The 13,740-nt window shown below is 36.0% G+C and overlaps 1 protein-coding gene across 1 annotated transcript in view; it reads right to left on the bottom strand.

Moving 5' to 3' along the window:
• Positions 1 to 8,569: 8,569 nt before the first annotated feature.
• LIN28B (lin-28 homolog B) overlaps positions 8,570 to 13,740 on the bottom strand; it is a gene marked incomplete at its 3' end in the record, with an annotated part of 112,004 nt that continues 106,833 nt past the window's right edge. Inside the window, exon 5 of the mRNA XM_081036626.1 lies at positions 8,570 to 8,939. Coding sequence (XP_080892752.1) covers positions 8,570 to 8,939 — 370 coding nt within the window. The remainder of the gene's footprint in view (positions 8,940 to 13,740) is intronic.

The raw sequence follows: 13,740 nt of genomic DNA on the forward strand, positions 1-13,740 counted from the left end.
TGGGAAAGCAGTAAGAAAGGACCCCGTGTCAATAATACATCTATTTGGACCAAGTCAAATGTAAAGAAGGTTTGATTCTTAAATCCGAAATTATCTTTCCTTATACGCTGACTTTGCGGCATTGTTGCTACTGTAATACCTGGGTGTGATTCCGTTTTCTTGACAAAGTGTAGAAAGGACCAGGTCATCTGGGGTGTGAGTTGGTACTTGAACGAATTTTGGAGTTGGTTGGAGTTGGTACTTTAATGAATTTTTATAAATTGGGACAGGCAGATACTTACAGAGGGGCTCAGAAATTGAGGCCCTCTACCTTCAGAAAAGAGCTCACATCTTCAATAAAGTTCAATTAATTTTAGAAACAAAGTACATACATGAACTTGTATCTTAAAGACAATACATTTAATTGGAAATATTATGTTACTAAACAGGTCTCATGTGCATCCTCAGAAACATTGACCGTTTTCCGGGGTACCTAAAACCACTTCAGAAAGTGTGTGTGTGTGTATGAGTGTGTGTGGAGAGAGAGAGAGAGAGAGAGAGAGAGAGAGAGAGAGAGAGAGAGAGAGAGAGAGTAACATGCTGATTTCTAAACTGAGAATGACAGAAATTATGTTTGAGTAACAGAAAAAGCATTCTTTCACATTTCAATTGTTTCTAGAAAGCAAAGCACACAATAAAACCCATAGAAGCTTTTGAAAGAAAAAAAATCAATTTTGTGAAAATAACAAGAAAATAGGCGCAGGATCTATCACAAAATGATAGATTGTCACGCAAGCAATTTTTGGTTTAGTAGCCTAGCAAGCAAAAGCTGCACATAAAGGCTCTCACAAAAAGCTTATACATGAGGCGCAAACAGCTATAGTGCAAATGCAGTGTCCTCTGTGCAGGATTCTGGGGCTTTCTATTATCCTGAATGGCCCTTACATTTGTGTTTTATTAGGAAACAAAGAAACATTAATTACAGAAGCATATTGGACTACCTATATTTTAGTTGTCAAATTCTCCTATGTATCATTTAAACACTGTAACTTCTTTTCTCCAGTGAAGCTCTCTGGGAAGGAGGAATGTGGTGAACTGTGGGTTCACCAGCAAAATATGCTTGTGTATATCTAAACATTTATAAAAATTCAGATTATCTGAAGACCCAGCTTTTCAGTCTAGGGAGTTCTATTAAAATACCAAAATTAAGTATCTTTGTATCCCCCTAAAATGGCCACATAGACAGCAACCAAGTGATGAGAAGTCCTTTCCCCATGTTCTTTCATGAAAGTATGTAGTTCCATACTGTTTCTCTCCACTGGTTCTATTCCCTCTGCCTTCAAATGCATGCTTTGCAGCCTTAAAAAATAAAAAGGTAATGAGAAGACACTGTTAAGGTAGAGAAGCAAAGAGTTGCTTTTCCCCGGTACTAGGATCAATATATCTTGTCTGTTTGCCTGTTTTATTGCCAGATTCACTAGGATTCAAACTCACAACAAGGTATTGGGAAAGACCTTCGGGAGTAGAAGCAGCAAAGAGCATAAGTCCAACAGGGCTACTGTTTTCCAAGCAAGTTGGGAAGCAAGACTATAGTAATATTGTAATAAATTTGTTAAGGAAGCTACTTCATAGTAACTGCAGTAATTTTGTTAACACCTGTATCTTTTCCACATTGTAGCATATTATTTGTTATTTTATGTATTTTCCCCTAATTAAGTAAAATAGTAAACAAAAAAAGCAGTTGATTTTTCCATCTTGAAAAATTCTTAACTCTTATCTTTTCTAATTGTTGCATTATATTTATCCTCTCTTTCACTCCCATTGTAAACAAGTAATATAGGCTATGTTGCTGATTTTTAAAATCTCGGTAATTTGATTTCACCCATATTGCTCCATTAATGTTTTTCTCTCCATGAATCTGGATACTTTTTATTGACCTGTCTTCCTATTTATTAATCTTCTGTTCTGTTGCTTTTTCCCTTTTTTCCCCCTTTCTGTTCTGTCAGCAGTTAACCTGCTGTTAAACCCATTGCTGAATTCTTATTTTCAGTTAAAACATTTGGCTCTAAAGTTTCTGACTTCTATATCTTTCCTATTTACCCTGGATATTTTTAATAAGTCCCTGTATAATAATTGCAATGTTTGAGTCACCTATGTCTGTTGTTTTCCTGTTTCCAGTGAATTGGTTCTGTTTATTAGCCTACTTCATACTATTTGATTGGATGCCGGACATTGTAGATGAGAATTTATAGAGGTTTTGGGTAATGTTATCTTCTTCCAAGGATTGTTTTACTTTGGTAGGTAGGTAGTGTACCAGTTGGTCACTTTAGTCCCATCCACGGTTAATTTCAGTATTTGTTAGGGCTGGTCTACTTCCGTGTTGCCCCTTTCCTGGTGTGTGGCCTCTTAAAACAGCCCTTTATTCCTAGATTTAGCTTTTCTGGGATCCAGACAAAAAGGCCAGGGGTTTACCAAGGCCCATCTAACTCTCGGAGGCTTCAAATTCCATCTGTATCTGTGCAGCACTGGAGGGTTGAGGAACTTGGTTAACTCCTTTACCCTGCCAGCTAGGGACAGACAACGTGACAAGGAAGGAGCTGAGAGCACTTTCCTCAGCTCAATAAGACTGCCATTTCCTGTTTGGGTTCTATTACTTGCAGCAGCACCTCAGGACCTCGGGGGGAAGGGAAAAGCACCCCTAGGGGAAAAGCTGGGGGTAAACGTGCTGCTCAATTGTGCTTTTTCCCCATTCAAAGTTGGTAGCCCCTGAAGTTCCTGGCTGCACTGATTGTGCACCAATGTATTCAAAATGTTATTTTTTATACTTTGTCTCACCAAATTTGTCTCTTTACTGATTGATTGAATGTGAACTCATTCTTCTCAACTCTGATCTTTTGTTTATGCTGTTTCTTCTGTCTTCTTCTCTTCCTTCACCCATCCAAATCAAGCCCATCTTTCTTGCTTCACTGGAATCTTACTTCCTCAAACTACTTGTGCATTTATCAAAAATGTTTTGGAACAATTGTTAACGATATGGCAAAATATTATCATGTAAGGAGAAAAGTGTAAAGTTCCAAACCACATAAAACCTAATTTTATTTTTAAAAAATCTACTTTATTGGGGGGAAAAAAACAGAAGAAAATAAAAAAAAAATGTTAATGGCTATTTCTAGGTGATGGGATTAGGTATTTTTTAAAATGGTTTTCCTTATCTGAAATGAATAAAAAAATATTTCTAGGTGTTGGGATTATGTATGAATTATTTTCAAGGTTCTTCCTAGTCTCTACAGTAAAATGCTACTTTTATAACAAAAAAAAACTACTTTTAAATAATCATTAAAGAAAATAAACATGGTTGAAATGTTTATGTAATCACACTCATGAGCATTTGCCACAGCCCTTCACATTCTAAAAGTGAATCATTCACTGTTGCACAACAATGTGAATATACTTAACACTACTGAATTGGACACTTCAAATGGTTAAGATGGTAAATTACATTGTGTTTTTTACAATTGAAAAGAAAAAAAAGTAGGAGTTATAATAGGCTCCCTCCCCTCCACACAGCGTCAATCATCCAGGTAGGGAGTAGAAATGAAAATGAGTTTAATTGTGGGACCAGAGAATTTACAGAACTCAAGTTTTATTAGATATTTATAGTAGTGATGTAACCTGGCTTCTTTCTAGATACTTTTAAATTCATACAAAAAGAAATGGTAGGAAAATCTGGAAATGGTTCCTCTAAAAGGGTTTGAACATTTTTGTTTCAGGCGACTTTTGCTTGACTTCATGAAGTATGTATCTTAATTCACAAGCTTGCACAATCCATGCTGGCTAAAGTTGGACAATGCCTAACGATGACAGAACCCATCTTTCCTTCTCTATTCCTTTCTGACTGAACTTATACATCATCTGTGTTGTCCTCAGGAAGGTCCATATTTACAGTTACCTCTGAGGATATGTTAAAACTATTTAATTTATGCTCAGATTGGTGTAAACACTGCAATGGCTTTTTATCCATTCCTTTAATTGAGCAATCACACAACTCATGAAAAATCTCCAAAACTCATCATAAATGCCAACGTTATATGTTTTATTTTTAATCAAGTAATTTTTTTAAACCTCAAAATATCCATAATTGACAGAGTAAGACATTAGGCATGAAATGAGAATATAAAATCCACGGTAGGCAGAAAGGCAAACAGTACTTTAGTCCATTAGCATGACTACACGAGTGAAATGCCATTCCAACCATCTCCTCCTTGTTTGTTCTTTAAAAACATACAGTTCAAAACGTTTTTTTTTTCCTTTTAATTTTCACTTGTAAACAACATGAGTCAAAATGGACAATGAGGTAATCTAAATACTACACAGGATAATTTAAAAACACTAGATAAAACACCATATTAAAGACATATAGAAATCAGTGTTCACTTTGGTCTCTAGTATGGTTAGAGGTGTTAATACCAAAAAACAACACGTACTAATTAAAGCCAGCTTGGTGGTGGGTGCCAGTGGTTGATAGATGTAATTCAAGAGGTAGTCAACACCATCATTTTCAAGCTGGTAAACTCTCACAAGTGTTAAGCCACAGATGTATTAAATATCGTAACAGCTTCTCACAGTACAGTACTTTGCCATGACTTTGCAGCTTTGTTCCATACATAAAATTTACAAATGATTCACAGGTCAACCTCTCTAACTGAACTATGACACAGATCACACAACCACCACGTCTTGAAGAGGCTGCTGAACGCTATGTAAGACAGAATTTGATGCTTTTAACAAGTTGTTCTTCTCTAAAACAAATAAATCTCATTAAGACATCTAGAAAATTAAAGTCAGTGCAGCTGCACTTGTACATACTTTCCCAAATTTTATAACCAAAGGGGAAATACACATATATATTTTATGATAAACATTTCTTAGAGAAAACAGATAAATTAATTTAAATTAACTTTAAGACTCAATGAGATTTCCCATGTCCTGTATAATTCATCTTACAGTGAATGTTACAAAGTCTATTAACACTTATGGGCTTCTATTCACAAACTAAATACAACTAGCAGTAACTTGGGGCCACATTGGTGCAAAATAAAACTGGGCCAGAGTATTAAAAATATCGGCAATAAAAACATCCTATTTTTGTAGATGGACCAATGCTAATAACATGATGTTTCCTGATCTTTTCCCCTACATTGCACGCCAAACTTCCAAGCTATAAGCAGGTAAAAATCTTTCTATTATCTTTCAATTGTAAAAATACATCCGAAGTCTTCTAGCAAAGACTAGAAATGCAAGTATAAAAATGTTTCCACTATAATCTGCCATGTAGCAAACAAATAGCTCACAGGGTGAGAGACGGGTAGAGCATCTTAGGAATTACATTTGTCTCGACACTGGGGTGAGGTCAAGGGGTAAAGAATACGAAGACCTCCTGCCCAACCTATGAGACCCCTGTAAACTAATGCTTCACAGACCCTTCCCCTCAGTAGCTAGAAATGGCATTGCACATTCACTCTATGTCCATTCCTTGGCGAGCCAGTGCTAGTTAGTTGTGTGCCTAGGGCAATAATGCTGTACTATGCTTGGCTTCGGGACAGCACAGACCCAAAGGAAGATTGGCATCTTTTATACTGTTTGCCCAGCATGAATACACTCAGACACCAGTCTCTCCTCCTGCTTCCATTGCCTGCCCCCACCTCTGGGCAAAGCAGTCATTTCCAAGATTCCTTCTGTGTTCTGTTTTGCTTACATGTAAGAGGGCCCACAATTCTTTCAATACAGGATAACTTTAAGGAAATGCTTGGAGACTTTGCTAACTAAATGAGATGCTTCATTATTCACAAATGTTTATCAGAAACATGCAGTTGTGAATCGGTATCTATACTATCAATAGAAAGGTTCTGTACCAGAGGATTATCAGCCACTGTAAGGCTGGAGCAGCATAAAGGTGTGCTATGCAGCCACTATGAGGTAGCCTTTTGTTGTAAACAGAATTACATTTCACCCACGTACATGGACACTGTGCTCACATCAGTGATATTCACATATGCAAGGAGTTCAGGAATTCTGCTTTAGAGTATTTTGACATGAAGTAAAAATAGGAGAACTGATATCTGATACTCAGAAGTTTTGATCTGTCAAACTTAGAGGTAGTCATTACTAACATTAGTACATAATACTTACATACAGGTTTAAGTTATTTGGTTTGAGTAAGCAGGACTGTAGACTATTCTGTAAAGTATCAACAACATCATATGGTATGTTCCCTGAGCAAAGTTCTTTGTCCTGAGTATGTTATGCAAGTGATAATATTTTTATATAAAAAATAAACCCCAACTTTTAATTATAAGATAGGTTTGGTATGTGCTCTTAGTTCGGTCTGGTATGATGCCTAAAACGATTCCAAATTGCACCCATAAGGTCCACAGTATAAAATGGTTTTTGTCTGAACCATGATCTCAGCTCTAAACTTTTTATATGTAAACAGGGAATGTCCAATTCTCAAGTCCGTAACTTCCTATTTCTGCAAGGTCAAGGAACTTTGGTTTGAATTTTCAAAGTGACTTATGTTTTGCATTTTTACTGTTAACCTGCTTATTTACCTGCTAAAAATTAAGCAATGCCACTTTGATTTGTCTACATAATTTAAATAAGCTTACAATCCTTACATAAGGCAAGGAAGTATTTCTCTACAGCTACATCACATTCAATATCGTCAAAGATAAGCGGTGCATCACAGCACACGGGTATTTCAGTATATACTAGAGATTCTCACAAACGCTGTTGTGGAATTCAAGCTGAGTTGTAACGGGCTGGTGGCCCAGCCCAAGGCATTTCTCCTTATGCGTGGCTTGCTGAGACAGCAGCAACTGTACAAGTCTCCCAAGGCAGGACAAGTGGGGGGGGAGCCAAAACTGTTCAGTAGAATATGTCTCATCTGAGTCATGCTTTTTTTTTTTTTTTTTGATTATCTGAGCTTACACCAACAGACTCATAGAAAACTATATTTATTGCCAATGTTAAGCATTATAATTAACTGGTACCTTCTTGGAGATGTTTCAGAAATGTACCCATAACACCTATAACCAGGATGACACCAAAATGATTTTTTTTTCTATGATTGATACTTAAAGGGACCAATACTACAATTGGTCCCGAGCCAATTTATTAACATAATTGAGGACCAATCTGAGAAACATCTCTATCCTCATCACTGCATGTTCATCCTGAATCCACCATACGGGTTACTTTAGCATCAGTAATGAAGGGAACTTCCTAAGATCAATTTTATTATATAAAATCTTTCTAGCTCTCTGGTAGGAGAGGTTTTGGTACCTCTGTCCCAGGCTCATCACTCTAGTCGCCTGCCACCAAACACTGCACTTTTTAATAGTATTAAACGTCACACATATTGGGCAATTGTGAGTATCCTCTTAATGTTCATTCTTAACCCTGGCATCTTATTCACATCTCTGCTATTTTGTTTGTTTTAGAAACAAGTTAGATAACTCTCCAGGGGGAATAAAAACAGCCACCAAAAGTATACACCAAACAACTGGAGTTCTCCTCCAAGGTCTTCAGTAGTAAACAAGGAGGGCCTCCTGCTCCAAGCAACGGTTAGAAGGACTGACTTAGTCAGGCAAGCTGCTGCTGCCACAATCCCATCCAAAAACCTCACGTGTAAAAGATTACAACAAGCTGATGTCAAAATACCACCGAAAACAATCAAGTCACTACATTTTTACATTGCCCTCTCCTTCTTTCTCTTAATAGGCATCTAATTTACAATCAAAATATATGAATTAAAAACATTGAAATATCGGCACAGAAATTACACATTCATTGTCTTTTCTGGAGTTATGTATCCCAGATTCAAAAAAACTTATGGCAGTCAGAGGCATATGGAGTTAAGGTACTGCCTTTAAAGCGGGTGGGGAGCATTCTAAAGGTATCAAGAAAAAAAGGCAATTCCCAAACTCGGGAGAACTGATGATTTAAAAACCTTTAGTACCATATGATTGGCAGCTCTGAGATCTGAAGTGTCCTTTGGTTCACACAAAAGGTAACAGTCATGTGTTTATTTTTACGTAATGTAAAGGGAGTGGTATTTCAAGAAAAACTTCAGGGGTTATATTTGAAACCATCTGAAATGTTTCACACCAGTTTTTAGTTGTTGGGGATGTCCAAATCTGTGAGGGAGGGTGTGTGCTTATGTCTACATACACACATATATAAAGACAAACTCTCTTTATATATATATGTCTACATTCCTATATAAATCCTCCTACACACACACACACACACACACACACACACACACACACAGACTCAGGCTCTCTCCCTCTCACACATGCACATATAGATAGATATACATAGCATCTCATTCTCTGAATAACATAGAACGTGACACCCTGGCTCAAATGTAATTTGCTTTGAGTGATTTGTCTGTTTAAAAAAATTCACAGTTCCTCAACAGTAGTTAAAAATCCCAGGTCAGCTGCTGTTTGTGAAATACTGTTCCCCTGTACTTGCATGAGGTAGACTTCCCAACCAGGGAAAGAAAATGATATGTTAAGAAGGGTTCTTAGGTCTTTTTCCTTTTTTGAACGGAAGGCCCCTTTTTGCTTGATTCTTCCGGTGCTGTTGACGACTTGGTAGAGGAAGATTCTTGAGGTGACCTGCCTGGCCATTCTGAGATCTCGGACCGAGCCTCCTGAGGAAACGGTGGTGACGTACAGCCATGGCCTCCCCCGGCTTCCCGAGGGAAAGTCGAAGTGCACGGCTGGGATTCTGCTTCCTGTCTTCCCTGAGAACTGACGGGCGGCTGCGCAACAGTTTTATATGGGCAGTTTGCCACCATGTGCGTGATGCTCTGACAGTAATGGCACTTCTTTGGCTGAGGAGGTAGACTACATTCCTTAGCATGATGATCAAGGCCACCACAGTTGTAGCATCTGCAACAAGAAGGGAAACGTCTTAGAAGTAGGGAGTCATAAAAGACATGTTCTTTTATGTATGTCAAAAGATACTGAAATACACAAACTGTCAACAAGATCAGCTTATTTGAAGGTGCCTGCTTAGTAAGTATGCAATGCTATTTATAATACCAGGGGCTTCAAAGACTATCATGACCAAAATGCTCCAGCAAAATTATAAAGCTAGCTGTACTAAACACAGCAGTCAGTGTAAAACATGAAAGACTATTCAATCACTTCCATAACGGAATAACCCCTTTTGTAGATTTGACGGGTTATTTTAAGGGAACAGTTGAGTCCACTAGAGGGCAGCCAATGTTCAACAAAAAACAACCGACTAGCTTTAAAAAGGACAGTTAAAAAATACAGCTGTTGGCATAACATGCAATGGCAGTGCGCTCAGCAATTGGGAAAATTATACAGCCAATTAAATTTTATCAGTTTAACATTTCTTTGGGTGTAAATTATTTTGGCTACAGAAACCAGTTGACTTGAAGATTCTTTTTTCCTTCATACTAATTTAAAAATGTACTGAAATTTGATATATAAGAAAATCAGGCATCTATGGTGAGTGGTATCTAGCAATGACCTAGTAATTTTAGAGCAATACAATAAGTATCTGAATCAGAAAAGAATTTACTTTCTTTTTCTTCTGTAAGAAATTAGTTTTGCTTTAGGGTAAATTCTTCTAAATTGAAATAAACGAAATCCATCCTTAATTAATATTTAAATGCATGTGAGGGGCATGGCTTTGTACTAGATGCTTGAAAATTTGACTTAGCTTCTAAAAGCTGAGCAACTAAATTATTTGGAAGGTATATTTGTTCAATTTCAGTCAGATTTTCTTTTGAAATCTTATATTAAAATTGACGAAACAGCATAAATTGGAGAAGAAGATTTATACTTATAAGGGTTTTTAATCTACTTGTTGAGTATAGAATTTGCTTATTGATTTGTCTCCAGATGAAATATTTTAAGGACTTTTATTTTAAATTTATTTTCAAATACATTTATGACTCCATAATTCTCATTATGAAGCACAAACAATAGGTCATAAAATTTTTTAAAAATAGCAAAATAAGTGGTAACTGTTGAGAGTCAGCTTTAAGACTATGACAACAAAATAGATTTGTGTGTGTGTGAGAATAGCAAGCTTAATAACTTATATTACCATATATTTCAAAGACAAACTACTCAGCTACTAGGAACATACTGAGCAGTATATGTAGGATACTTAGTATTTTCTCTTTTAGGATAAGTTATAAAGAGTGAATTTTTTTACTTGGCAAAAACTAGGATATTTCCGGCCTGCTTCTCCAGTTATCAATATTACCTTACAGATTTTGGAATAATGGATTCATAAGATGGGCTTTTATTCTTTGCAATATTAGCAAGTATTTATCTAGAGGAAAAAAGAATGCATCATATTTTCAAAAATTAAAGGTAAAAAACAAGAAGTCACTTTCCTTAATTAAATTATATATTGTACAATTATATCCCTTAACATAATTAATGAAACATTACAATGCAAATTCACCATTGTTTCAGCCTTGTGTTTTAAGATAATACAAAATTAAAGAAAAATAAAAATCACTGATTAATGCTTGAAATTTGGGTCCTCAAAATAATACTAAAAATGTCATCTTTGAAAAATATAACCATATTACTTATAATAATGTTTTCCCATATAGTTAGTTCTCTTCTATAATAGAGAAGTGAATTCTTCAATTAAATTTACCCATCTATAAAATACCCCCTTTTGAATTAAATTCACTTTTTCCCCCCTTCTTCCCCCGCAACCCCCTAACTCTGTTCAAGCCGTTGTTTCTCAGTCTAGTTGGCTGGACACAGTTCCCTGGCCCATGCTGGTATTATGAGCCTTGCACTGCTCCCTGGCAACTTCTGGCTGCTCATGGCAGCCCAGATCCAGGGAGAGCTGTTGTTCACAATCTTAGCTGTAGAGGGCACAGCTCACTGGCCCATGTGGGAACTGAACTAGGGACCTTGGCGTTAGGAGCACGGGGCTCCAACCACCTGAGCCACCAGGCTGGCCCCTAAATTCACTTTCTTGTGGATAACATCCACTCAAGAGCTCATTTTTGAAGAAAGAGAAAATAGGTTAAAGGCTTCAGTAATAGAGCTGGCTTTCCTGTGGACACATCAATTTTATCAGTCACTGTGGTATGCACTGTGTTATCCAATTCAGAGAACCATTTTGCTCACTCATTTACCAAGGGCCTGATGTCAGAATTCTACTTTCACAAATGAGGTCTTCTATTATATTCTATATGTGCATTTACCATTACATTTGGGTTTTAAAAGTTATTTTTAAGGACATGACATAATTTTGGTTTCCTTGTATTTTGATCTGAATAGTTAGTTCACCCCCTAGACAACCAGATACATGCTATCATTAGGCCAAACTGCCTTCCACACTGAGATTTGCATTCACTGTATATATGTTTAGCCTTTAAAGGGGAGGCGTGGCATTTATTCTTCCTTTTTATGTAATCATTCAATGTCAATCACTCTTAGTAAGAGTACAGATCCCACCCCATTAGGAAACCCCTTCCTTCCCAAGGGACTGACACAAAAAAAACGTTCAGCTACCTTTCAGCTCACAAATGATACCACACCACACACTCCACTCCATACAAGCTCTACATGGCACTAGTCTCTTTTGTTCACTCTCCACACCTCTCCAAATCAGTTTGCTTTTGTTAGTTTAAATGAATTTTACATTGTGATATGAAGTTAAATGGCATGTGTGCACATATATAGCTACACGCCTGAGAAATATAAGGACACAGACTCACAAGCGAAAAACTATATACAAAGAAACCGCACTCTGTAAGTATTCTGACAGCCCAATAATGTTAAGTATTTTACAAAATTATGAACCAGTGGCACAAAGGATATTTCTTCACATATTAAACATAAAGATAAAATGAATAAAAATATTCAGATTAATCTTAGAACTTTATTAAATTCTTCATAAAATTACTTTAAAATACTTTAAGATATTAAAGTATTAAGATAATACTTTACGATATTAAGATAATCAAATTGGAGTCTTTTTATTTTTTAATATTTTTTCTAATTTTCATTGTGATTTATTATTTTTTTTAGTTTCAGATGTACAAAATAACATAATGATTAGACATTTACACACCTCACAAAGTGATAATTCCAACAAGTCTATTACCCATCTAACACCGCATATAGCTTTTATAATACCACTGACTATATTCCCTTCACTGTACTTTACATATTTTTAAATTATAATTGATATTCAATATTAGTTTATATTAGTTTCAAGTATATAGTGTAGCAGTTAGGCATTTACATAATTTATGAAATGGTCCTTTTGATATGTCTAGTACCCTTCTGACACTATACATAGTTTTTATAATATTATTGATTATATTTCCCATACTGTATTTCACATCCTTATGACTGTTTTGTAACTACCAATTTTTACTTCCTAATCCCTTCACCTTTCTCACCCATACCCTCAATCAAGACTCAAAATTAAGATTAAAATTTTTAAATAAAAGGAGATCGCCAACAATAAATACAGAAGAATAAAAACATAAAATGGCTAAATAAGTAAAAAAAATCTTTTACATCTTTAGAAATATTTAATAACATTATGAAATAAGTAATTATGTGAGTTTTAGTATACTAAGCCTAAATACCTACATTAGTGAATAGGTTAATCAAAATGTATCCAAAGTTTTGGGGATTACATAATGAAAATGGAAACTCTGATTTGAAAATCAGAATTTAGACCTGCTACGATCCTTGAAAAAATTGTAATTTGGGGGGGAGTCCAAAGCACTGAATAAGTAAATTATATTTTCAAACATCAACAATAATGGTTAGAACTGAGCTCACTAAAGACCACAAGATTATATCGATGTTATATATAGACACACATTTTTAAGTTATACCTCAATGGCTTAAGTGAAAAGATTCATCACTTGTGTATTTCCCCTGGGTCCCAAAAGTGATTTAAAAAATTAGGCAGAGAGGTGATACTACAGATAGAGAGAGCTACATTTGCCTGTCTAAAAATGTAATGAATGGTTAAAAATGTAACTTTGGGGCTCCTAAGTATTTATAAAGTGCTAGCCTAATAAGAATTTATGTGGAAACTTAAATCCGTATTCTGTGGGGTTTAGTGGGGTCATTAAGAATAAGGATACAGTGATCTCTAAACTTCTCAAGATGAAGGACATGTTGGAAAAATACTAAATAAAGCAATATAATGGAGAGAGAATAGAGGGGGGGAAATTGCAAGCTATGGGGCAGGAAGGTATATGAATATAGGCAAGGAATACATAAAAGCCCCTGAAAAACAAATATGAGAGGAAGGATCAATGAAGTTTCCAAATGGGAGGCCAGAGGGGCTAAAGAAAAGCCACAGATTAGAAAGAATTTCAGAAACTAACTTGGAGAAAAGATAACTGACTCTTTGAAGAGATTGTTTATCAGTTTTAATCCTGATACAGTCCCACTAAAATTCAGAAATAATACTAATCACATTCATCAAGTCTATAGTTTTCGATTCTAACATGTCTGAACAGGTTATCTACTTCAATTGTGTATCAATTAACCAAACAAAGGATGTGCTGGATCCTAGCCTGGTGCTGGGAGGGAGGTGGATGGGCAGAAATGCCTTCAAAGAACCCAAGAAAGATGAGGAAAGGAAAGGATCCAGGTGTAGCTTTAGACAGAGACAATTTGCCCAACCTGTATCTCCTGAGGGTAAGAGAGA

The sequence above is a fragment of the Rhinolophus hipposideros genome (genome assembly GCF_964194185.1).
Source record: "Rhinolophus hipposideros genome assembly, chromosome: 3".
Classification (NCBI taxonomy): Eukaryota; Metazoa; Chordata; class Mammalia; order Chiroptera; family Rhinolophidae; genus Rhinolophus; species Rhinolophus hipposideros.